This window comes from Chiloscyllium punctatum, chromosome 4 (assembly GCF_047496795.1).
Source record: "Chiloscyllium punctatum isolate Juve2018m chromosome 4, sChiPun1.3, whole genome shotgun sequence".
Lineage (NCBI taxonomy): Eukaryota > Metazoa > Chordata > Chondrichthyes > Orectolobiformes > Hemiscylliidae > Chiloscyllium > Chiloscyllium punctatum.
In genome coordinates this window covers 82,663,546-82,691,238 of record NC_092742.1, presented here as the reverse complement: position 1 = coordinate 82,691,238, position 27,693 = coordinate 82,663,546, and the positions used below count along the sequence as shown (strand labels likewise).

Below are 27,693 nucleotides of genomic sequence, written 5' to 3'. Positions count from 1 at the left end.
AATACTGAGAAACAAACAGGTTGGCATGCTAACATTTAGGCAGAATTCTCTCTTCACGGCGCAAACGTTACATGGACAAAATGGTCACAAAATCAGAAATTGCTGGGAAAACTCGGCAGATCTGGCAGCACCTGCGGAGAGAAAGCACAGTTAACCTTTCGGGTCCCTCCCCACTACAAAACAGTTCTGAAGAAGGGTAACTCTCCATGGATGCTGCACAAGTTTCAGAGACAAGTTCCAGCCTAAAACCTTCTTCACTCTTCCTTCCCAACCTAATATTAGCTAAACTGAAGTATGACAGTAGTGGTGCTAAAGGAAAATATTTTCTCTTCAGAGCCAGTGATCAACTTATGACAAACATTTGACTGGCTGGGACAACAGGAGTTTGATTCAGAGTAGTAGTCACTTTTAGCAAGGCTCCTCTCTACTTTGACAAATCAATACAAAGCTTTGACTGGACTATAGATCAGGATCCACTGTCCTACTCTTTATGCCTTACCTTCAGCTCCAATGGAAACAAGTTTGACCCCCTTGCTGGCGATAAAATCCAGGGCTTTGTTGACATTCGATATTTTATGTACACGCATCTTCCCTCTTTCTGGTTTGGGCAAGCGTTCACCTAATCATGGAAAATAAAAATAATATTATAGTGATGAAATAATACTCTGCCAAGTAAACACGATCCTTCCACCTTACTCTTCCCAATCCTGTGCATCGGGCAGCATGATTCAAATCTCAAACACCTCGGCAATACAAACGTTGAGTTGTAGATTTCATTTGTCAGCATGAAGCCAGCTTGTATGGGTCTCGGACGCATATTCTTTCTTGTCTCATCCTGCCTCTCTGTTTCACCCATCTCCACTTTCAAATCCATCCCTGGCCTCATTCCTTCATGTCTTTGCAATTACCTTCAATTTTACACCCTCGGAGATCTGTGCAGTTCTCAGATTTTGGCCACTGGACAGTCAGCAAGTTTTATAAATGAACCTCATTGGCACCTGAGTTCTGGAATTCTCTTGATGACTCTCTCTGTCCTTCTAGCCTGCTCTCCTCTTTCAGGAGGATGGAGTGGATAGGTGGGAAGGAAGATGGACAGATAGGATAGGTCAGGAGGGCGGTGTTGAGTTCAAAGGTTGGATGTGAGACAAGGTTGGGGAGGGGGGTGGTGGGGGGGTGGAAGCAAGGGGGAAATTGATGAAATCCACATTGACCCCGTGTGGTTAGAGGGTCCCAAAGCGGAAGATGCTCTTTAAACTTCTCCCTTTGGCTGAGCTTATAGTCATCTTTCCTGACTTGTCCCATTGCCCTATTTTCTTTAACAATTCTTTTACAATGTTGAAAGGCACTGTTGCTCTTGTAAAAGTAAGTAACCTTAAATATTAAATAGAACAGTAGGCTTTACCACAGCTACCCCTCACCGCCCACCATGGTTATATGATCACTCATAATACATTAAACTCCACTCAGATTTCAAAGTGACTTTCCCCTCAAAGGAAGTTCAGCACACTTGCAGCAACACAAGTGAAAAACATTGCAACTCCCCAAAGCCCACAAGCAGCTGCTCCCACTTTAAACAACATCTCATCAGAATACTGTGAAACAACAGCTTGAAAGGAAGTCTACCTGCAACAGAACTGCAGCAAGGATAGCTATAAACTTTCATGAATTCAGAATGCCAATACAATGCTGACAGTACAGGGTACTCAGGTAAAATCCAAGAACAGATATTGAATTTGTTAAGTTATCATAGAGACACATCCTTTTGATCAGTCGGCACCAACATAGGTCCTTTGATCGAATGCCTTAATAAACACCAACAGTAAACTTTTAGAAGTTCCAAAAGACTGAAAGACACGATAAATATGACGTCAGTATCTGGAATAGCTTGGTACGTCCAGCTTTACTGATCTTTATGTAGATGACATGAGTGTGTACACTGACACTAAACTATAAACAAAGTACAAACCTACCAGAAATAACCTCAAGGAGAAGCATGAGTTTGAGTCCATCTCTAAAATCCTCTTCAATATTCTCAATCTGTGTTCCTGCCTTGCGGAGATGAGAGTTACACCAGGCTGTGAAAGTCTGTAAATACAATTGCAATCTTAGAGTTAAAGAAATATTATATTCAGAGAGAAAGAGCTTTGCATTTAAGTGGCTTCCACACTGAAGAATCACAGGTGAGAATTACACATATTATTGAACTGCACCTTTTTGAAAAACAGCCACTTCTGCGAATTTTTCGAAAAATAGGCTTTAATTGATCATTTGGGGATTCGTGACATTTCTTTAAATTCTAAACTTACTTTTCTCAGTAGATTATCTAAAATAGACAAACCTATATCAGAGTCAAAAAGTGTGGTGCTGGAAAAGCACAGCAGGTCAGGCAGCATCCGAGGAGCAGGAGAATCGATATTTCGAGCATAAACTCTTCATCAGGAATGAGGCTTGTGAGCCAAGAGAGGTGTGAGTGTGTGAGTGTGTGAGTGTGTGAGAGAAGATAGCTGGGAATGTGATTGGCAGGTGAAACTGGGAGGTGATGTTGATAGGTCGGAGTGGAGGGTGGAGCAGATAGGTGGGAAGGAAGACAGACAGGTGGGACAGTTCAAGAGTGTGGTTGGATCCGGTTTGGTGGGGGGTGTGAAATGAGGAAACTGGTGAAAATCAACATTGATCCCATGTGGTTGGAGGGTCCCAAGGTGGAAGGTGAAGCATTCTTCTTACAGATGTTGGGTGATTGGAGTTTGGTGGAGGCCCAGGACATGCATGTCCTAGGCAGAGTGGGAGAGGGAGTTAAAGTGTTCGGCCACAGAAGAAAAGCTCGCTTTTACAGATACTCTTAGTTCAATGTCAAATAACTGATATTGCCCATTATTTGTATTCTTCGAGTCAAGTTTCCACATTATTATTATTTATATTGCTCTTATAAAATTATTGGAAATTCAGAGTTTTATATGCACAAGGTATGACCAAATTATCAGGAGTAAAATTCCTCAGCTGCCTCAATTTTTGGCCACCGTTACTTTGGTGAAGAAACTTGGAATGTTTTCCTATGTTGTAGCATCTCATTGCATGATTTTGTTTTGTGTAGAAGCCCCATTAATATAATGTATGGCAAAGGCATTTTGGAGGAGTTGCAAACAGTCATGGGTAGAACCAAAGTTCACCAGCATACAGGAATATAGAACACAGGGAGACAGTTTTAAAAGAATTGGGGGTTTTCGCATTTGAGAGGAGCTGAAAAGAGATTTCTTCTCTCTGGAGCTAGTTAGTTAGTTAGTCTTCCTTCATTCTTTCTTTGCAGTTGGAAGCTGAAATCAGCTTCATATAAAAACCCAATTTCCACGATTTAAAGAAATATAACAATTTATTTTTATGCATGATCTGTACCCACGCTGGTGAGACAGCGAAAGAGTTTGGACAGACTGGAGCTGTTTCCCTTGGAATAGAAGAGATTGAGGGGGCACATGATTGAGATGCATAAAATTAGGAGGGGCACAGATAGGGTGGACAGGAAAGAATTCTTTCCCTTGACAAAGGGATCAATGACTTGGGGAGTGGATTTAGGGAAAAGGGGCACAAGATTTAGAAGGGATGCGAGGAAAGTCTTTGCCACCCAGACAATGGTGGGAATCTGCAACTCACTGCCTGTAAGGGTGGTGAAGGCAGAAAACCTTATAACATTGAACTAAACAGTTAGATGTGCACGTGCAATGCTAAGGCACAGAAGGCCATGGTCTAAGTGCTGGACCATCGGATTTGAATAGACAGGTGGTTTGATTTGACTGGCACAGACACCATGGCCCAAAGAGCTGTTTTCCTATGCTGTAAATCTCGATTACACCGAGTGATGTTATAAAGGAAAGACTTAGGTTCTCTGGCAGCTTTGGGTCTACTGGCTCCAAACTGACGGAAGCTCTTCCTACCCCAGGAAGCTGGCATGGCTCAGCCAGTGGGACAGCACTATTTGATAGTGACAAAGAAAATTAAGAGTTGAATGCTGTCAGCCTGTACATAAATACAGTGCACACAAGAACTCAGGGAGGGGGAGGGGGGTTTGAGGGATGGGGAAGAGAGGTGAGCACTCAATAACTACATTTCGATTTTACATAGATGACTCATCAACACCCCAACAATCAGAAGGGTCATGGCCAACACATCAACTTCAAGACCAATGTGATAGTGTTCTGTAGACTGAGCAAGTTGTTACAATGTGGAGGTTGAACCCATGTGTTAATTAAAACCAAAAACCTCACCCTGTAATCTGTTAAAGTGTGTGAGCCAAAGAGAATTCCTAATTTCCACTATTTAAAAGAAAAATAATAATTTATTTTCTTAACTCTCATAGTGAACACAAAATTAACAAACTGAACACTCCCCTAACTAACCACTATCCCTTTTACTGAACACAATTCAATCAATATGCTGTTCCAATAGCACAATGATTGACTTAATCTCAAGTCCACACACAGTCTCGTTTGCAGTCTTCCTTCTGGTCTTCTGATTCACTGTTTTCTCCCTAGATCGTCTTTTGTTTTTACTGGAAAAGACACCTATTGATAGATAGTCATGATTTGGAGATGCCGGCATTGGACTGGAGTGTACAAAGTTAAAAATCACACAACACCAGGTTATATTGGGAGCACCCTAGCTTTCGGAGCAATGCTCCTTCATCAGGTGATAGGTGATAGATTTTTAAAGTTGATAGATGGTGTCTTCTGAAATTTCTTTGAGGGAAAGATGTTAATTTTTTCGGGAGGCCTTTGCTCTCTGGCAGTTGCGCTGACTGATTTTCAAAATGCCCTGGTTTTATGTCCCCCAACATGGTTCCCTCTCACTGGTCTGATGCTGTCAATGAAATTAATTCAAACTCAATTGGGTTTTAGTATCCTGGGCACAATTTAAATTAATTGGTTAAATTTAAGTTATTGTCAAAACAGCAACCAAAACTCAGGTATCCATTTAACAGCCATTGCTACATGTATCTATTTTGGAACAGCCTGTCTCTCAGCTGTTCTGTGTACTGGCAGCTGAGGCTGTACTTTAAATTACCTTTAAGATGGAAAATGTTTTCTGAATTTTAAAGTGAACATACAGTCTTTTGACTGCATAACAAAGTGACATTGCATTTTTATTACATGGGATTTGGAAATTTCGAACCAACTTGTCCATTTTCACTTGAATATGGCAAAACAATTCAAGTTGTCTACAATATACAAGGAGCACTGCTAACCTCCAAAATCAGGATTGATATTAACTGGATAAATGAACTGCAGTTTTTTTTATCCACATGGGATTGCAAGTCTGTCTTTTTAAAGACAACACTTCTGGCTCTACTCCAGGATTCTTATGTAGAAACAAATGCCCTTCGGCCTTGGTCATATTTCAAAACAGGAACCATTTCAGCTTAACTTCATAAGTGGCTGCCGTGCTTGACTTGCTAATGAACAGTCTGCCTTCCCCTGGGGGTAAGTTTCTTTCTTGTTCATGTAGATACACTCTATTTCAATGCTTCTCAATATAGCACTCTTCTTCCATTTCTCTATATTCAGGCTCACAATATAGAAGAAATGTAGTCATGAGCAGAGCACAACAGCCAATGTTTAACCATATATAGAGAAGGAGTCTCCTTCATATCAAAATATTGTGCTTTGTAATTTCCTTGTCATGACTCCATTTCTTTGTAATCTAAAAAGGAGTATCCATCCGGTAATGCAAACCAGGCTTGATAATAAAACAGCATCATCCTTACAAAATAGTTTTCTAGAAAGTGAACCAATTTGTTTGTATCTTTCTAAACAAAGCGGCTGCATTATCAGAGTCGCTCAGCCCTTGAAATCCTTTGCACACACCACTTTCTGTAATCTGTTTAAAACGTTACTGGTCACCGACTTCCTTTTCACATTTCTAAGGCAAGAAAAGGCGCAAGAACCAATTAACTACACTCAATGATAGGCTCGCTATCTTTAACTCTTTAGTAACTCAATTGTCCACTGGCATCAAAATCTGCTTTACAAATGTTTCTTAGAAACTTCCATAAAATAAATGCTAATGTGAAACAAATTTTCTTCTTTTTGTATGATTTTATTTTCACTTGTCAGTTTCTCCTCCAAGTCATGACTGAATTGTAGCTCCGTACATGCCTTGTGGCCCTTTGGTACCTGTTCAAAGGCTATAGAGCCATCACAGCTGACCTTGATATCCACAAATGTGCAAGTTTTCCGCAAAATGGACTGGATTTGAGAGATTCCCAGTCTATTTTCCCCTCCAAATCTGGGAGCACTGAATCCAATTGATTGGACAAATAAACTTATTTACAATTGTTCAGTCAGTTTTAAGTTCAGTGATGTACTTTTTCACATATATAGGTCATTTATCATAACCCACTGTTAACTGGAAGTTTGGTTAGATTGCAGATGTGAAATACCTCATGATTTCCAACCTCAAGGATATGAAAATTAAAATATTTTAAAACACCAAACTGCAACATAACTACAGTGTGACAAAGGAACTATAGAAAGGTCAGGTTTCAGAACCGAAACACCTCCTACTAAAAATGTAACTGGTATGCACTTAGGAATGAATAACATTAAAACCCAAATCACATTTTGTTTAAAAATACACACACAAAACACTAGAATTTCAGAACCAGAGTGAACTTCTGAAACTCTGAAAATTATAACACTGAGTGCTACTGAACTGGAGAGTGAAAAGTGGACAAGCCCATACCAGCTGAAAAGTTATTAATGCGAGAGGTAGTGGAAGGGTGGCATAATGGCACAGTGGTTAGCACTGCTGCCTCACAGCACCAGGGACCCGGGTTCAATTCCAGCCTTGGACGATTGTCTGTGTGGAGTTTGCACATTCTCCCTGCATCTGCATGGGTTTCCTTCGGGTACTCCGGTTTCCTATCACAATCCAAAGATGTGCAGTTTACAGGTACTGGCTGTGCTATCCATAGTGTTAGGTGCATTAGTCAGAGGGAGATGGGTCTGGGTGAGCTGTTCTTCAGAGAGCTGGTGTGCACTTGTTAGGCCAAAGGGCCTGTTTCCACACAATAGAGAATCTAGTCTAATCTAGAGTCTAGTCTAAAAATGTTGAGAGTATGGCACTGAAATAATGGGAACATCCAGATCCAAATACTCAGATAATAATAGACTTTTTGCAAAATTCCAGCACAGAACAATGACAGAGAACCGAAAGTAAACCTGGATAAGACAACTTGGAAAGGGCATGAGGTAACAATGTAGATTTGAAGTGTAGCAAAAGGTAATACAGCATTCAATAAATATTTTATTGACAAGGCTGCTATTACGCTCAATGTGTAGAAGTAGGAGGGTTATAGAGATGGTGGCTATCACAGATGGTGAGGGAAATGAAATTTACAGAACTGGCTTTGTATCTAATTGAGATTGTCCAAGTAAGGAAGTCATAGGAAATGGCAGAGATGGGTGGCCATAGATATGGACAGCAGAGGTCTATAGAGGGAGACAGTTTACAATCGTAGTTGGCAGTGAGGGAGCAGGTGGGAAACTAGAGTCTAACATCAGTCATGTTTGTATTGGATGGCACAGCAAGCCCACTAGGCTGAATGGCCTACTCCTGTTCCAAATTCTTAATCAGATGAAGACTAAAATTACCCATTGTGGGAAGTTGTCCAGTACATTGTCTGAAGATGGGAAAAGAAGGAGGAAATTGGAGAGAAGAACCTAGAGGGCAAGAGTGAATGAGGGAAATTAGAGGGCAAGACTGAATGATGCATTTTATTGAGGCAGTACATTGAAGGTTCCTAGGGAGTCTTCATTGCTGGTGGAACATGATAGTTGAGAAGTCAGGCCTATTTACTGATGTTCAATGGCACCGGTACAAATCTATACCAAACTTGTATGGCTCATCAGATTTTGATAAATTAAGTCAGATTTGCAGTTGAAATGGAAATTTGGACTCGGACAAACATTTCCATTAGCACTACAGCACAAAGTAATTCCAGCAGCTGAACTTTGGCTCAAGCTCAAGTCGGAAACCTCTTGCATTGGCCTGCTCAGAGCACAACTGGGCCACTCCAGGAAAGACATCACAAACACAATCCTATGACTAACATTAAAATGAGCCTAAGTGTGTCAATGCAGTAAAACGTTAATGCACATTCCATTATTTGAAGTCGGCCTCACTGGTAAGGCCAGCAGTCACGATGTCCTGCAGAGGGCTCCAGTATCAGCCTTGGCAACATGCAAGTTACAAGGCTGTGGTTTTAAGCTCCACTCCAAGATTTGAGAAAAGAGATCAAGGCCAACACTGCAATGCTGCATAGAGAACAATGCACTGCAGGAATACTGTCTTTCCAATGCGACATTGTGATGGAGGCTGGTACAATTGTAACATTTAAGAGGCATTGGATGGCTATATGAATAGGAAGGGTTTGGAGGGATATGGGCCGGGTGCTGGCAGGTGGGGCTAGATTGGGTTGGGATATCTGGTCGGCATGGACGGGTTGGACCGAAGGGTCTGTTTCCATGCTGTACATCTCTATGACTCTATGCTCAGTTGCCCTCAGATGAAGACAGAAAGTCCCATTGCGCTCTGAAGAAAAGCAACTTGGGGCTTATTCCCGGTGTCCTGGTCAATATTCATCCTTCGATCCAACATCACAAACAAGTCATCTGCTCATTATGACACTGATGCTTGTGGAAGCTTGCTGCACACCAATTGGCTGCCATATTTTTTGTACCATAGAATCACAGAATCTCTACAGTGTGGAAGCAGGCCATTGAGCCCATCGAGTTCCACACTGACCCTCAAAGAGCATCCCAGCCAGACCCATACACTCACCTACCCTATCCCTGTGACCCTTTATTTCCTAGCCTACACATGCCTCAACACTATGTGCAACTTAGCACGCCAGTCCACCTCACCTGTACATCTTTGGATTGTGGGAGGAAACTGGAGCACCCAGAGGAAACTCACTCAGACACAGGGAGGATGTGCAAACTCCACACAGACAGTCACCCAGGGGTGGAATTGAACCTGTGTCCCTGGCATTGTGAGGCAGCAGTGCTAACCACCCTATCAGAGACTAAACTTCAAAACACTCCATTGGTGGTAAAGCACTTTAGGAGATTTGATGGATGAAAAGACATGCAAATCGCTCTTTTCTGCAAAGCTGTTGATATTGCTATGGACACACACAATACCGAGACAGCCTCCTCGAGGTCCACTTTGTTCTGCCAATAGCTGAGATGTCCTGTGCCTTGAGAAACATGGCTACATATGAGACGTATGCAGCCATATCACCAAAGAAATTTGTCTTCAGTGACAAAATTAATATCTCTTGTAATGGTTACATTTATAACCAAATCATGGCTCCTGAATTTGATCTGGGCGAGCAAGCCTTGGGTTGAACTCACAGAATTCTGGAAGAAATTTTAATAAATGTCATATTTGAAGACCATGCAGTTTTCTCCTTCAGGTGACACTGAATTATTCAATTATTTTGTCTTTGAAAAAAATTGTGCCCTGAAAAAATCTCTGCAAACCTCAAATGTCAGAGAGCAAGCAATTGTCTACTTTTTCTGGAAAAAAAAATCAACAATAGGAAGCAAAGAGTTGAAATGGAAGGAGACAGAGCAATTAGGTTCTGATGACTGCAATCACAAGTAATAAAAAAAATCAGTTTCCTGACAGCTCTGCAATAGTGTCCAGATAGTCAAGACAATATATAATCTTATGCTTTTACCTTTCAGATTCTTGGATTCTGAATATGCACAAAGAGGTGAAATTATCAGATTGTTGAGGAGCTGAAGAAGATAGGAGATAACAAGGAAACTAAAATCTTTGCCACCTTGTGTAATTCTGAACAATGTTTCTGAGTTATCTCCAAGTGCTTCACACAAATTGAGTTCCTAATTGCTGTTCAGTCAGTTACAACATGGGGCAGCACGGTGGCTCAGTGGTTAGCACTACTGCCTCACAGCGCCACAGACCCAGGTTTGATTCCTGCCTCGCACAACTGTCTGTGTTCTCCTAGTGTCTGCATGGTTTTCCTCCAGGTGCTCCGGGTTTCTCCCACAGTCCAAAGATGTTCAGGTCAGGTGAATTGGCCATGCTAAATTGCCCATAATGTTAGGTCCATTAGTCAGAGATAAATATAGGATAGGGGAATGGGTCTGGGTGCATTACCTTTTGGAGGGCCAGAGTGGACTTGTTGGGCCAAAGAGCCTGTTTCCATACTGTAGGCAATCTGATCTAATCTACTCACTTGGTGTTATTGACAGAACTGCATTTGTTCACATGTTGATTGAAGGAGATTATTCTCAGGTAAAGGCACATTTGGGAAGTGGGAGGCATTTAAATATTAAATAATGCAGGAAAAATCAGGATGGCAAAAAAAAAGGGCAGTAGAAAGCTTTGGCAAATAGAGTGAAGGAGAATCTAAAGACATCCTGTAATACATTCTGGGCAAAAGAGCAACTAGGGAGAGTATAGGGCCCCTTAAAGATCAACAAGGCCGTCTATATGTGGAATCACAGGAGATGGGTGAGGTACTAAATGAATATTTTCCTGTGGAGAAGGAAACGTAAGCGAGGAAACTTGGGGAAATAAATAGTGATGTCTTGAAGAGAGTTCATAATACAGACAAGGAGCTGCTGAACAGCTTAAAATGCACGAAGATAGATAAATCCCCAAGTGCAAATCAGGTGTACCTCAAAACTTTGTGGGAAGCTTGGGAAGAGATTGCTGGCCCCCTGACTGAGATATTTGTAACCTGGGTGAGATGCCAGGAGACAGGAGGTTGGCAAATGTGGTGCCAATATTTAAGAAAGGAGGTAAGAAGAAGCCAGGGAACTATAGACCAATGAGGCTGACATCAGTGGTGGGCAAGTTGTTGGAGGGAGTCCTAAGGGACTGGATTTTCATACATTTGGAAAGGCAAGGACTGATTGGGGATAGTCAACATAGCTTTGTGTGTGGGAAGTAGTGTCTCACTAACTTGATTGAGTTTTTTGAAGAGGTGACAAAGATGATTGATGAAGGCATAGTATTAGCTTTGGCTTCACCACCAACACTGCAGTTAGCAAGTCCTTCCTCAAATGTGGACATTGCTCACAGTCAAAGCCACAGTCTAACACGAATAGGCAAGCAGTGAGAAACACTACCCTCCAATGTAACTGCAGTGTGAAACCAGCCTACCTTTGTCATCGACTGAAACTCAGAGTGCGGGGGAACAAGTTTTACTTCACTTTGTATCAGAGTCTGCTCTAGCTGAACAACTAATGTTCACAACAGAATGCCGGCCGTTCAAACCTCAGAACCCCAAAGATAAAGAATCCTCAAATACATCTTGCTTTTTGTTTTAACACTTTGTCAAGGGTTAGGAGATAAGTTAGACTACAAAGACTACAAAAAAGACATACCTCTTTTATAGACAGTCTGGAAAAGTTTGGAAGAGAGATAATTAGGAGGTAAACCAATGGAGGCTTTCAACAAAAGATGCTGGCATCATCGCTTGACTGCTAATCCAGAGGGTCAGGAAAATGCCCTGGGTTCAAATCCCACAATGGCAAAATGAACACAATTTATAAAACCTGAAATTGAAAGCGAGTCAGTCAATGTGACTGCGAGACTATCGATTGTTTAAAACCCAATTCGTTTACTCTTGTTCCTCTTGGAAAGAGGATCCAACATCCTTACCCATCCGCGTCTACATGTGACCCCAGCTAGAACGAGGCCATTTAGCCCATCGTGCCCATGCTTGTCAACAAAGATTTTATTTCACTGGCCCTAATTTCCAGATTTTGCTCTATAGCTTTGGAAGCTGTAGCAACACCAGTGGATATCTAAATACTCTTCAAGGCTTCCGATTTAGTCAAAAGTTATCATGCTATCATGAATGATTTCCAGACTTCCACCACCATGAGTGAAAAAAAAAATCTTTCAATGCTCCTCCTAACCTTCTACTTCTTACCTTAGCTCTATTCCCATCATTATTCATGGAGAAAGTGCCTTCCTACACACCCTATCCCTGTCCCTTGTAACCTACACACCTTTGGCAAGTCTTTGCTATTGAAGAAAATAGACCCAGTTTTGCAAGTCTTTCCATATAGCTCTGACCCTCCAACCTCCCTGGCAGCATCCTGCTAAGTCACCTCCCCACATTCTCTACTGTAGCCACATCAGAGTCACAGTAATAGGGTTAATGTCTAACTGGTCCAACATGTCACAGAGCTCAATAAACAACAACTGGAGATGTGCAATAAATTCTGGCCTTGCCAGCAATGCCCATATTCCACAAATGAATTATGAAACTATTGAGAATTTTGATTTGAGCAGATCAGAAAAAGAAATTGTTCCCTTCGGTGAGTGTGTCAATAACCCTGGGTCACTGATTAAAATCATTGGCATATGATCTAGGAGATGGTTGAGGTGAGTTTTTTCCCTGCACGCAAGAGTTCTCCAGTATCTGGAACTGGAAAAGGTAACAGAAGCTGATTGCATGAATAATTTTCAAAGATGTTGAGGCAGGCAATCTCAAGGATAATGAGCTTTTTTATTCCTAGCCTTAAAAGCTAAGGCATAACTACTCTATCAAACAGCCAGCATAGGTGTTATAGGTTAAAAACCGGCCTCTATGATGTCAGGTTCAACAATTCTGCAAGTATCAGCAACATATCAGGCTGAAGAATTTGGTGAGACTTGCACGTTAGCTCTACTCTAGAGCTATTTGTACCAAATATATAATGAGGAGTTAGAGGGATGGTCAGCATGGCTTTGTTCATGGGAAATCATGTCTCACGAGCTTGATTGAGTTTTTTGAAGAAGTAACAAAGAGGATTGATGAGGAAAGAGTAGTAGATGTGATCTATGTGGACTTCAGTAAGGCATTCGACAAGGTTCCATTTTGATACAGAACTGGCTCAAAGGTAGAAAACAGAGGGTGTGGTGGAGGCTTGTTTTTCAGACTGGAGGCCTGTGACTAGTGGTGTACCACAAGGATCAGTGCTAGGTCCACTGCTTTTCATAACTCATAAATGACTTGGATGTGAACATAGGAGGTATAGTTAGTAAGTTTGCAGATGACACCAAAATTGGAGATGAAGCAGACAGCGAAGAAAGTTACCTTGGAGTACAAATGTAGCCTGATTCAGATGGGCGAATGGGCTGAAGAGCTTAATTTAGATAAATGAGGTGCTGCATTTTGGAAAAGCAAATCAGAGCAGGACTTATACATTTCACGGTACAGTCCTAGGGAGGCTTGCTGAACAAAGAGACCTTGGCATCCAGGTTAATAGTTCCTTCAAAGTAGAGTTGCAGGTAGATAGGATAGTGAAGACGATGTTTGGTCTGCTTTGCTTTATTGGTCAGAGCATGGAGTATAGGAGTTGGGGGGTCATGTTGTGGCTGTAGAAGACATTGATTAGGCCACTTTTCAAATATTGTGTGCAATTCTGGTCTCCTTCCTATCAGGAGGATGTTGTGAAAGTTGAAAGGGTTCCGAAAAGATTTACAAGGATGTTGCCAGGGTTGGAGGATTTGAGCTATCGAGAGAGGTTGCATAGGCTGGGGCAGTTTTCCCTGGAGCGTCAGAAGCTGAGAGGTGATCTTAGGAGGTTTATAAAATCATGAGGGGCATGGATAGGATAAATAGACAAGGTCTTTTCCCTGGGGTGGGGGAGTCCAGAACTAGACAGCATTGTTTCAGGGTGAGAGGGGAAAGATATAAAAGGGACCAGAATGGGCAGAGTGAAGAAAATGAGAGAGAAATGCAGGTGCAGACCTAGGTGGGAGCCTGATGTCTAGCCATGTGTATAATTAAAACATGCACAGAAGTGTGTGGAGTAGACTGACTAGCATTGGATGGTAGTGTTTATGGAATAGTCTTTCAATAATCTAACAGTAAGATTAGAAGTTGGAAGACCAAAATGTTGCAATATTTAGTTAACATACAGTAAAAACAATGGTATAAAGAAACCCAGACCTGAAGACAATTCTTGACATTGCCTTCTCATCACTAAGTCTGTCTTAAATCAAAACTCATGGGTGACAGCATAAAACCATGCCATAAAAGATGGTGGCAACATTGGGAGGCACTGCCTAGAATATTGTGAAAGCAATGAAGATCAAGAAAGAGGCCTGATGTCACTGGAAGAAGAGAAGAACTGAAAAAAAAAGATTTTGACAAAAAAAGTTGGCTTTGGACAACCGGCAACCAGAGAAGCTGAAGGGAAAGGTTTTGAAAGTACAAAAAAACTCTGACCAGAAAATTCCTGTTGAAAAGCCATTAAAAAAATTCTAAGTCCAAATAAAAATTTTCTACAATATTAGTAGAGGATAAAAAGCTTTTCTACATTTAAAAGTAGGCGGGAGAGCAGTAAAAGCTCACTTGCAGCCAAGCAGATAATTCCAGATGGCCGTCTATGCACGGGTGCTCAATTACCAGAACACAAAGCATATTCTATCCTTAAGAAGAGAAAATAAAACAACCAATTTGACATTAGACTAGGAAATGGAATTGGGAGATCTCTAATTCCAAACAATGTACAAAGTTAACTCCAAACAAGTTAAGGAAAACCCTCAAAAACGGATTTCAAGTAAATTGATTTTTAAAAAATAAATATAATGGAATTCAAAGCTTCAGAACTCTAACAATAAAACTAATTAAATCTTTATTACTATAATGGGTCCAGCACAAAATACAATTTCACTCAACAACTAAGTTTTAAATAAAAAGAAATTGGAGATGAAGTGGGGTAAATCTGACCATGGTGATGAATTCAATGCAATAACATATCAAACTAAAAAACAAACTGGCCTGACAGTCAAAAAAAATTGAATCATCTTGATTAACACTATTTTGAGAAAGTTTCTATCAACAGGTATTTTCTAAATCCTTCAGACATCTTAGGAAAGGAATACTATTGCTCATCTCTATAAAGATGCCATATTGGTAAAGGAAAGCTGAACGTTACATTGAAAGCTGCATGCCGAATAGCAGAAAAAGAAAATCAATAGTTTTCAGTTTTAACTGCAACAAACAAACATGTAAAAGCAATTTTAATCAACGAGGAATACAAGGCAATAAATATGTATAGTACAAAGAGATTAAAATCCTAACAAAGATAATCTAGGTCCAGAAAATAATCATCTGCTTTAACTACCTACTAACAATCAGCCAATGCTACAAAGCTTATCTGTACCAATCTATTGTGTTCAAACAGCTTCATGAGTTTCTCTCTTTTTAATACACACCTTCGAATCAAACATATAACAGGTTAGCACACTTCTCTATGAAATGGAATGAAAATCAGATTGTAGTTTTTGTCAATATCTCATTAAAGGTACAGGCCAGTGGACCATAGCGCTGCTCTCTCATTAGAGAGACAGGACTGGTGGTGGTTTAACCTGAAGGTCATCACAACTCAGGCCGAGAAGGACAGTCCTTTATAGTAACATTAGCCAGTGAGGGAATTAAACCCATGCTGTTGATGTCACTCTGCATCACAAACCAGCCATTCAGCCAACTGAGCTAACTGACAAGAACATATTTCAATAGTAGATACCAACTCCCAGAAGATTCTCTTCATGAATCTATCTAAACCATATAACTATGGAAACCTACAAGAGCATCAGTGAATACTGGAATGGTTCAAATTTATTTATCTCGGGAATAACTGACTCTGGATGAACTACACCACTCTTTTCATGGCGAAAAAGACAACAACATCACCCAATCCTGAAGCTAGTAATGGAGAAAACAAAGAAACCCTCTTCTCCATACATTCTTGCAGTTACAAGACCCTTCAGAAGTCTGTTGGCCGAGCAGAGGAAAAGACAGCTCATCAACTATACCTTGCCATTGACCTTCTTGACCCACCTATTGAAACAAATGAATCAATTCAAAGACTTGAAGGCGTGGAAGTTTTTGGAAAAATCATAGAGTAAAAGTCAAAATAAGTAATCTGGGCAACTCATTTGGGAATGTAGATAAATGTTAAATTAAATGTTTATGACTGGGGGAAAAAGACAAATAGAAAGTAAATTACACCAGAGGCTGTGGCTGCATGACTCTGGCAAGCTAACTAGCATACTATGTACGCACAAATTATATTTTCCCCAAACACTAGGTCAGACACGATTCCGTTCAATGATCTAGCTTCCATTGCTGTCCGGGTAGAGAATTCCAAAGAAGAATGATTTTCTGAGAGAAGTAATTCCACCTTCTCTCCATCACAATGGGACAGCCCTTATTTTTAAACAATATCCTCAGTTCCGGGTTTCCCTACAAAGGGGAACCTCGCCTCAGCATCTACCCTTTCAAGCGCCCTTCAGAATCTTCCATGTTTCAATGAGATTACCTCTCATTCTTTGAAATTTCAATGCATAGAGGATCAACCTGTTCAACCCCTCATGATGACAAAAGCTACTCAATCCCGGAATCAACCTAATGGTGACGTTTCTCTGGACTGAGTCCAATGCATATATTTCACTCCAGATGAAATGGATTGAGAATCCATCTTGGTGTGATCTCACTAACGCTCTATACAGCAGTAACAAGACTTCCCCATTTTTGGGCTCCATTCCCTATGCAGCAACATCTAATATTCCATTTCATCCCTAATTCATTAGTGTACCCTCATACCAACAGGCAGCATGGTGGCACAGTGGGTGGGCAGCACGAAGGCACAATGGTTAGCACTGCTGCCTCACAGCACCAGAGACCCAAGTTCAATTCCCGCCTCAGGCGACTGACTGTGTGGAGTTTGCACATTCTCCCCGTGTCTGTGTGGGTTTCCTCCGGGTGCTCCGGTTTCCTCCCACAGTCCAAAAATGTGCAAGTTAGGTGAATTGGCCATGCTAAATTGCCCGTAGTGTTAGGTGCAGTGATAAATGTAGGGGAATGAGTCTGGGTGGCTGCGCTTCAGCGGGTTGGTGTGGATTTGTTGGGCCGAAGGGCCTGTTTCCACACTGTAAGTAATCTAATCGAATGGTTGGTGATTCATTTCCAGTTTGTTAATGACACAATCAACATGACTGCTGCACAAGTGCAAGAAACCCAGGCTTATATGCCCAATTCTCAAGCTATTGTTGAGGAAAGTCAATGAAGAAATCAAAATCAGCTATAATGGAGCACCAATTTCTTCAACCACATGAATTATCTGCCATTTCATGCAGCAAGCCTCACAAATTCATCAAAGCAGTTTATTGACAACTTAGCAACATGTCGGCAAAAGTGTCAAACCCATGCACTCCTCAAATAAATCACTGGCTTCAGCTATTCTCATATCTTCAACATGTGTTTTCACAATTACTTTCACACCTTTTAAATTTTAAATCAGTTGTGTTGCATTACATTACCGCTTTTGGGAAAAAAAAATTACTTATGATGCACAGCATCTTTTGACGTTAAATTTCTACTACACGGCAATTCAAAATGGCTGAATGCTTCACATCCTTATATACACGAGAAACAAGTAGATGGTCATCCTATTAAAAATCGAAATTGTGCGCTTTCAGTTGCCTTCGTTTGCAATACAAATCTGGTTGGAATAAAGAGCAGATTTAGAGATAAACAAAAACTCTCAATGTTTTTTTCCCACTGTTAACTGCAAAAAAAGTAGACGTGTGCACTAAAATAACTGTGATTCTGTAAATTCAGTCAGCATTAAGCAGTGAAGAGAAGCTTTGGGCCTAATTTACTGTGAAATTAACATCATGGTCCTTCTCATCATTTGTACACAAATTGGATATCAACTTCAAATAAGTACAGAATCACAATTAAATACAAACGGTGTACACTTAGTGCATGAGGTGTGCCATTCTATTGCAGGGTGTATGAATATGGCATCTCACCATGTGGATTGAACAGAATGAAGCTCTTTCACTGACATAGTCAAAAGAAACTAAATGCCCACAAAAAAATTAGGATTTTCTACTTTAACATCTTCAGCACCCTTTAACACCATGAAATATCTTCGTTATCTTCTCTTGTTCATTTAGCTTTCAATTAAAATGATTCTTTTGTTTTCCACTTCCTTTGCCACTTAATTTTCTCTCTTTTGTCATCTAGATCCTCATTCTATTCTGCTTTTTGTAAATGATTTGATACTGAATACAACATTCTAACTTATACTGCCTGGGTTTAATTGGTGGAATAACTACAAGATTTTCCCAATCTGCTTGAAGTGACAACAATCTTTGGACTACCATAAACGTGTTACTTTTTTTTTTGAATGAGACCATAGTCACCCTACACCTCAAAAACAGCTTAGCCAGCCAAAAGAGTCAAAGATTTTATTCCTACTTTCCACCCCTTATCCCACCCGAACACAGGAGGTCAACAATAAAGTATTACTCCATAAAGGAAACCCCCATTTAGCAGCGAGTTTTGAGAAGATTTGTAGCTCAGGTTGAGGTTTTGGATGTAGGTTTGCTCGCTGAGCTGGAAGGTTCATTTCCAAGTCATTCGTGCAGGAAGTACAGCTGTTTGCAGCTGGCACACTGTCGTATGGCATTCACTTCCCATTTTCGGGCCAGTTTTAGCATATTTCGCCCATAGGTCTTAGCAAGCTTGGCGACAGAGTGCCACCCGCGAACAGCTGTACTTCCTGCACGTAAGCCTTGAAAATGAACCTTCCAGCTCAGTGAGCAAACCTACATCCAAAACCCATTTAGCAGCCTAGCCAAGCCACCACACCTCCTCCACGAGCCTGCACATCATCATGCTGTGAGAGATATAAGAACCAATTCTAAACTTACATACATTTGCATTCACACACAGCCAAGAACACAGCAGCCAACTGCAGCACCATAAAAATAAGAGATCTGAACTGCTTGCTGCCATAACTTGCTGACAAAACAGGCTGAAATTCTCCAAGTCAGTCAGAAGCCCGATAATAAAACTGATGTTGCCACATCATTGCACTCTTGCCTCCTTTTGACCTCACTAATACTGCTGATTTACTCTGGTACAATGTCACTTACACTGGCGTACAATAATTTTAAAATACAAAGAAGGAACAGGATAGGCCACTATTCAATATGATCATGACTAACCTGATCTTAATATGAACTCTACATTCTGTCTATCCCTGATCATCTTATATCCTCTTGGTAATCAAAAATCCACCTCTGCCATAAACATATTAAAAGATTCTCCTGCCTTTTGAGAAAGGAACTCCAAGGATTCACAACTCTTTCGAGAAAAATGCTTTCCATATTGGTTTTAAACGGGTGACCTCTTGATTTCAAACAATGACCCCTTGTTCCAGATTCTCCGACAAGGGGAATCATCCTGTCCACATCCACCTGGTTAAGTCCCCTCAGGATCTCGGTCTGGCAGTATCCACAGAGAGAGAAAAAGAGAGTTAACCTTTTGAGTGCAGTATGATTCTCCTTTAGGACCTGTGATGGTCTGAAAAATTACCACACGCTTAAAATGTTAACAGATTCTCTCCCTGCAGATGCTGCAAGACCTGCCGGGTTTTTCCAGCATTCTCTGCATTTGTTTCAAATTTCCAGTATCCATAGTAGTTTGCTTTTCCCTTTCGGGATCTTCAATGAAGACTGAAGTCACATCAGGCTGTTCTAAACTCCAGAGGATACAGGCCTGGTCTGTCTAGCCTTTCCACATAAGGTAATCCACTCAATGCAAGTATTATTCTAGCAAACCTTCTCTGAACTGCTACCAATGCACAAACATCACTCAGTAAGTATGCTAACCAGTTCTGTACACAATGCTCCATAAGCGGTCTCACCAAAGCCCTACATAACTGAAGCAAAACCTTCCTACGCTTGATTCAATAACCCTTTGCAATAATACACTATATCAGCTTCCCTGATTTATTCACGAAAACATGCACAGAATGCAGAAGAGCCCAGCAACTTGTTCCCTGTGCTCCTGGTACATCATCATTCTCTCAGGATTGCCTTTGGTCAATGGCGTCCAGTTTGCCCACTATCAAAGGGCACATTCTGTAAACTGGACCAAGCTGCATTGGAAAAATCACATGATTAAAATCCGTTCACTGGCCTCCACTAAAAACGGAATTTCCAGTTTATCTGGGAATCTGGTGAGGCCTCTAGCTCCTGCTGCTGATCCTCAGACAAACAAAACAGAAGAGAGAAGAACATGAGGGAGAGAAGGACTGGTTTATCCTCCGCTCCCCCCAACCCCGTGTCATTCTCTAGCTCTCGCCGTTTTAAAGGGAAAAGGCATAATCTTGCTTCGGAGCTTAGTCACTGGGATATGCAATATGACTCATCCTCTCATCACCCCATCCTCCACTCCGCAGCTTCTCAGTGTGATCATGCCTTGATCAGGAATATTCAGAAGGAAATACTGTAAAGTATTTGACTGCACATCCCGCCTGATAGTACACATATATTACATTCAGGGTCAGATTCCCTGCCTCTCTCCCTGTCGAGGGAAGGAAAATCTCGATTTGCGTAATACTTCTTGCTCAGTTTTCATTTGAACAAAATCTTTTGGCTGTTTCTTTTTGCTGCATTCATTCTGGCGGACTAGGCTGATTTCAGCAGCTTGCATATTAAACGCCACACAACATGCAGGAGAACCATTGCAAATTTTGTAAGAGGACAAAACCAAAAGCTTTTTCCACAAAAGGAAGACTACATATACTAAAAATCAATCAATATGGACTTTTAAAAAGGTACATTTCCAACTCCTGCACTTACTGTGCATGTGTGAGATATTCAAATAAGCCCAAAAAAATGCAACCTATGCAAATAGCATCACCAGCCTACGAGTAAAATTAACATAAGAGCGCATACACGTGTAATGAAGCTCACTTCAATGCAGCACTGCTATTTCTGAAACAAGTACCGGCCTCTGACGATCATTAGAACGTCAACCAGAATGCCCAAATAATCAAAAATTAATCTTTTTTAAAAGTTTTTACTTTCAGAGGCTATTTTAACAGATCCACATTCAAATGCTTTAAACTGAATAGTTTCCCTCAGCAGTTCATATTATAAAGGTAAAAACAATGACTGCAGATGCTGAAAACCAAATACTGGATTAGTGGTGCTGGAAGAGCACAGCAGTTCAGGCAGCATCCAGATTTCGCTGCTCGTTGGATGCTGCCTGAACTGCTGTGCTCTTCCAGCACCACTAATCCAGTAGTTCATATTATAACCCCAGCACATGACCAGAACCAGTAGAAACTCATCTCAAAAAGTTAAAAATCACAACACCGGGTAATAGCCTAACAGCTTTAATTGGAAGCACTAGCTTTCGGAGCGCTGCTCCTTCATCAGGTGGACAACCCCACTACCACACCGGCATCTTCAAATCATGACCTCAAAAAAAAGAGCAGCAAAACGTATGCTATAACATCAACATTTGAGAGTTAAAATGTTCCAGTAGCAAGACACTGAGGTTTGGACTCTGATCCTATTCTCATTCTCACTCCTTTCAAGCACAACCGAAATCGAGAATAAGTTTAGTTCAGAAAAGAACCTCCTACAGACTTAAAAAGCTTTGCAGAAGTCCTTGTTAAGACAGCAGAAAAGGAACTTTTATCAGATTGGGATTTGGAGTTCAGACTGAAACATACCCCATTTCTTAACAATAAAGATTGTACAAGTTTATTGAGCATGAGTGTTCAAAACGCCCACTAGCTACCAGCTGATGTTGAACTGCCACGTCAAATTCATTGAAAGGAAGGAATTTTCCACTCCACCTGGAGACTAGAAAATGAACGTTTCACCTGTATGTTGTGGGTTCCAATTTAAATGGAGGTTTGGTGATTGAGGATATTAATAAATTCCTCTAACTCTGCTTCCCAGATCCATAATAACATTACTTTCTGAATGCGCTTTAGTGTACATGCCACACCTAATTAAACAGTAACCAGAAAGAAAAGAAGCCCCTGAAAGACAAAACAGGTCGCTCTTGTAAAATCAGATAATTGCTTGAGAAATTCAAGAGAAGCCTTTGTCAACCCTAGTCCGACACCGGCATCTCCACATTCTCTGGCAGAACACAAAGTTAAAAATCACACAACACCAGGTTATAGTTCAACAGGTTTCAGTTGCATGACACTGTGATCTTTCGTTATCAATTCTGTGCCTTACGATCCTGCTCCACAGCTACCTGAAGAAGGGGCAGAGCTCCAAACGCTAGTGCTTCCAAATAAAGCTGGTGGACTATAACCTGGCGTTGTGTGATTTTTAGCAATGTCAGATTTTTAGCAATTTATACCATCCAGACGGCAAACTTGGGATTAATAACTGGCCTGAAAAAGTTTGGTGCAAGGGAGGAAGGTTCAGATAAGGCTGCTATTAAGAATCTTTCTTTCATTCCCTGCGATTTCATCAGTTGAAGATAATACCAGTCTCAACCAAAACAACATTCTCAGTTAAACTATCATAGTTCACACAAGCAGAACAGCCATTTTTGTCAAGATTGCTGGAAGACAGACAGTGCCAATAGTAAAGTATGCTTTTGCACTAAATGAAGAGGACAATGGGCTGTTTCAGCAAATACAGGTAATTGTGAAAAATCTGATCCACTTCTCTGCTGAGCTATTTTTTAAATTGGGGTCTAACAGAAGACACTGGGGGCATTGAACCTTCCCTTAAATGAAGTCTTGCCACCTGGTTAGAACTTCCTGTCCTTGCCCCTTCAAGACGGTCACTGTGATGGTGCAGTTCTTCTTAGCAAGTGACTCTTTGATTGGATTTCCTATCCCTCTGACACTTTGAGCATCTCACCTTGTTCCAACTCTCTCCGCTCTCATTGAAAACTCTCACCGACTGTCACTCTCTAAAGTACAAAATGTTCCATATGGTGTTATCTTCCCAATTTTTCCTCCCTCAGTTTCTGCCAGGACAGACTCTCTCTTCGTCCAAACCCTCAACAATAAATGAGAGCACCTCACGGACCTCTTTGTCCACTTCGTCAACACCAACCAATCAGCGGTCTTGGCCACATCCACCTCCTTCCGTTAGCTGCTGGACTCATCCTGAACTCAATCCCTCTCTAGTTTCTCCCCTATACTCCCCTCATACCGTCTCTCAACTTACCAAATTGCTGGCCAAAATGCTCTCCAACGTCCCTCTGTTAGTTTTTGTTAATATTCTCTCTCCACAGATGTTGTTCATCTTTCCTTTAAATGTGCTATCAGATTTCTCTCCTATCCAATGGCAATGCTTGGTCCCTCCATTCTTGCAAACTACTGCCCCATCTCTCATACCCTTTCCTCTCCAAAGTCCTTCAATATATCATTGCCAAATATATGTTCGCCCTCCACTGAACACCATGTCTGAATGCCTCTAGTCAGGCTTCTGCTCTTGACATAGTACTGGAAGAAGTTGTAAATGAGTTAATGTTTTCCCAAACCTTTTTCTCACCTTAATGCATGAAAATTGGCGTAACCCCAGAGTGAGTGTTTGTGGGCAGGGATCACGCAAAGTAGAGTTGGTCTGAGGGGGAAGGGTGGCAGAGTTACTGAGTGGGAGAGGTCACTGTTGAAGGTGGTGGGGAGGGTTGTTTTTTTTCTCTAGAACTTGCTGACTCTACCGACACTCTCTTGGCTGGTCATTAACTTTGTATGTTCCATAACTTTGACCTCACATCGAAAATTCTGCCACCTGCATCTCTGTTCACAAGAAGCCCATTCACGTACCAGCCCTGTGCGCTCTGCTTAAGACTCTCAGGAAAAGAAACTTCTGCTTTTAGGATTCTCTGCCTAATTTACATTCCTTCCCTTGCTTCCCCTCTCAAACTCCATGTAATTTCCAATTGCACCATCCAAAACTCAGAACTTGTCTTCTGCTAACCCTTGCCTTTTGACCATCCTAATTTCTATTACCTCATCAGTGTCATCCAGACCTTCACGTTTGAGGCTCAAATGCTCCAAAATTCCTTCCCTAAATCTCTCCAATTCACTTCATCCCTTTTTCTTTCCTATGAGACGCTTATTGAAACATTTGTCTTTGACCAAGCTTTTGGGTCATCTGCCCTAAGGCGTCTTATGTGGCTTGCTGTGTAATTTTGCTTTGTAACTCCTCTGCAAAATGCTTGGGACACTTGACCTCACAATATTTATTATAAATATAAATTTTTAAATATAAGCTGCTTTTGCTGTAAAAGCATGCATCACTCCATTGGACAAAATAATCCAATAAGAAATTTGCATTCATCATTCCTGCATGACACCAAGAGAACATCTAATCCATTTGGTAGTTTCTGTGCTGCTCTTTTACAGTTGATCAACGGGATAGGAATCATGGGCTGTATTACATTATCTATTGTAGTCAGGAAAGCAAAGAAAAACAGTCAAAGATTAAGAGTCTGAGAGCATGAGCTAGCACCTGGTGAAAGCTCTCATCTTGGTCCTTAGCTCAGGACACATTTTAGTCAGACATACCACTCACATATAACTTGAGAGTCAGCCAGGTTCTGATTTTAAAATCTGCTAACCGAGTCTCAGCATGTACTGAATGGATCGATGTTGTGCGTTTTATCAGGAGTCTGAAACCAATCTTGATCTGGATTAATTTCATTTCTCCATTTCTTCGGGACATCAGATTGTGATGCCTTTCATCTTGGATTGAAAATTAGATCTCTCTATTGCCTGCAACCAGCCAATTATTCTAGCACTTACCTTTCCACTATAGACCTGGAAGTCCATCCGATACATTGATCATGTACAAAGCATTTCTTCCAGCCATCTGTCCTAAATTCACCCTTTACCAATTGTTACATGCATGATCTTGGCCCACCCACATTAAATTGAAAAGGTCATAAGTTATTCCCTCAATTATATTGTACATCTAATTACTTCCGCACACATACCCTTTGAAGACTTTTGGGTTTCTCCAGTTTTCTCTTAAGAACAGCAAAGGTCTGTTTTGTAGTGCTCTGTTTTTCTGATGTTAATCCTTGAACATTTCCCTGGTTTCATAGCAATCAGGTCTGCACTGCATTCAAAGTGGAATGCACCACCTGAGCTATTGGCAGATTGTCAACAACCATGCCAAAATTCATTAGGAGAGAGAAGGTTAGAGGAAACAACTTGAGCTGTGAAAGCAAAAGGACCAAGTCGACACACCACCTAGTTAAGATGCGAACAGGGTGACTACTGTAGATATAGAGACATATAAATGGCCCGACGGATCTGGTCTGAAATCAAGCATCACTGTACCAGACTACATCAAAATTGGAGTCTCAACTGAAACAACATGAATTTAATATCTTGATCAGGTCGAACATTTCGCAGTGAGCTACATTTGGCACTTCCCAACTAGGAAATGGAGCTCAATTAGTTTAGGATATCTGGTTGGCATGGACAAGTTGGACTAAAGGGTCTCTTTTCATGCTGTATATCTCTATGACTCTATGGAACAAAACAATTCTTTCAAATTCAAAGTTTGGGAGAAGATTTGTAGCTCGGGTGCTCGTTGTTGTGGTTCTGTTCGCTGAGCTGGGAATTTGTCTTGCAAACGTTTCGTCCCCTGTCCAGGTGACATCCTCAGTGCTTGGGAGCCTCCTGTGAAGCGCTTCTGTGCTGTTTCCTCCGGCATTTAGCAAAACTAATGTAGTGTACAAAATCCCATGCAAGGACTGCAGAAAACACTACATCGGACAAACAGGAAGACAGTTAACGATCCGTATACACGAACACCAACTAGCCACGAAACGACACGACCAGCTATCCTTAGTAGCCACACACACAGATGACAAGCAACATGAATTCGACTGGGACAACACTGCCATTATAGGGCAAGCCAAACAGAGAACAGCCAGGGAATTCCTAGAGGCATGGCACTCATCCACAGACTCTATCAACAAACACATCGACCTGGACCCAATATACCGGCCACTACAGCGGACAGCTCGAACTGACAACCGGAAGCGGCAGAGACAGGCCACTATAAATGCCGGAGGAAACAGCACAGAAGCGCTTCACAGGAGGCTCCCAAGCACTGAGGATGTCACCTAGACAGGGGACTAAACGTTTGCAAGACAAATTCCCAGCTCGGCCAACAGAAGCACAACAATTCTTTCAAATAGCATGAAGACCCAGTGAAAGATAACAGACATGCATCAGAAATAATGCACTTCTGCTTCTATACTTCTCTGACTACGTGGCGTAACATTGGCTGTTGAAGACCATCCACTGCTGCTGCAGCAGGACACATTTCCCACATTCCCTTGTTAAGCCAAGTCCAACTGTAGATTTTCCACAATGGACTTGTGCCCATTTATGATGCGGAGTTGTAGAGAAGCCTGATCAAAATAAATTCTGATGGGTGCTAAGAATTCAGTTGCATCCTCAGATTATGATCTCAACTATGTTTAAATTGAACGCCAATGCATGTTCAAGGAGGAGAGGACGATGCTTTTGACAAAAATACAACTGCCCTGTCATAGATGCAGGCTCGAACACTCCATTGCCACAAATCTAATGCAGAGCACTTTATCTAAACTGAGTCATACAGAATGGAAATAGACCATTCGGTACATCTAGCCCCTGCTGACCATGTTCCCAACTAAACTAGTCTCACTTGGCTGTGTTTGGCTCATAGCCCTGACTGTTAAGTGATCAGCAGTAAGGCCTAAGTCCACACATTATACAATCAGTGTAAATTACTACACGAATGGAAGACTCAAATATTCACAAGACAGTCCTAGTAATAGTTATGCACTTTCTAAAAATAAACATATAATTTGTGTCACTCAACATACTTTCAATGCCTCCAACAAGACAGACAGCATGTAAATGGAATGAAAGCAGAAAATACTGGAAAGGCTCAGGAGATCAAAACATCTCCTGTGGAGGGAGAGCACAGTTAATGTTTCATGACCTATTGGTACTGCCTCCAAATTCTATTAACCTGAAGTGCATCAGCACAGCAATCCTTAAACCAATCCCATGCAGTGTTCGTACTGAAAATAGGAAACACAATTACGAGATAAAACACATCAGAAGCTCTCATTTGAGAATTCTAAACATACTTTTTGAAACTCCATGAGCCTTTAGTGATGGAGATAGGAGGTGGGTAAGTACAGACAGACTATGAACATTATAGTCAACAATAAACTCAATCAAGCAAGACACCTTGACACAGAAGGTGGTTACAATGGTAAACTTGTCACCACTAGGACAGCTTTGGGAAATTAGAACATTGAACGGGAATCTAGATAGGATCCTGAGGAAGAAAGATATTAGGTAATATGCTGATAGGGTTAAAAAGAGAGGTGGAAGAAATATGGTTTTTATGAAGAATAAAGCCCGATACAGACAAGGTAGGCTTACAAATGTTCTGCAACACTATCCTGTTTTCTGAAGTCCAAATTGTGTGTTGACTCTGTTCCACTGATTAATGATTAATTGGCCACAACCAGGACCCAAATTTTCTTCTCGTGAAGCACTGATATTCAGATTACAAGAGCATACACCAACTCCCAAAGCTTTCCAGTGGCTATTACAACGCCAAAGATAAAGTATGTGACCTTTAGCCCAAGGATAATCTTTCACCATTATAGCCTTCAAAAGCAGTCAGTAGTAGTTAACACTGGGAGCAATGATAGTGTACACAGCAAGTACAAATAATTTATAGGCTAGCCGTATGAGTTAGTGAAACCCAACTTAAAATGCAGTCGAGGAAGCAGAGCTACTGTGCAACAAAACGCAGTAACATCCTCCAAGGGACTTGTAGATGGCCTTGCTG

The 27,693-nt window shown here is 41.2% G+C and overlaps 1 protein-coding gene across 6 annotated transcripts in view; it reads right to left on the bottom strand.

Moving 5' to 3' along the window:
* actn1 (actinin, alpha 1) overlaps window positions 1-27,693 on the bottom strand; it is a 209,915-nt gene that overhangs the window by 119,022 nt on the left and 63,200 nt on the right. For all 6 annotated transcript variants that reach the window (XM_072569172.1, XM_072569174.1, XM_072569176.1 and 3 more), the window contains exons 2-3: window positions 1,971-2,085; window positions 500-619 (exon numbers count right to left, since the gene is read on the bottom strand). In XM_072569172.1, the coding sequence (XP_072425273.1) occupies window positions 500-619; window positions 1,971-2,085 (235 nt within the window). The remainder of the gene's footprint in view (window positions 1-499; window positions 620-1,970; window positions 2,086-27,693) is intronic.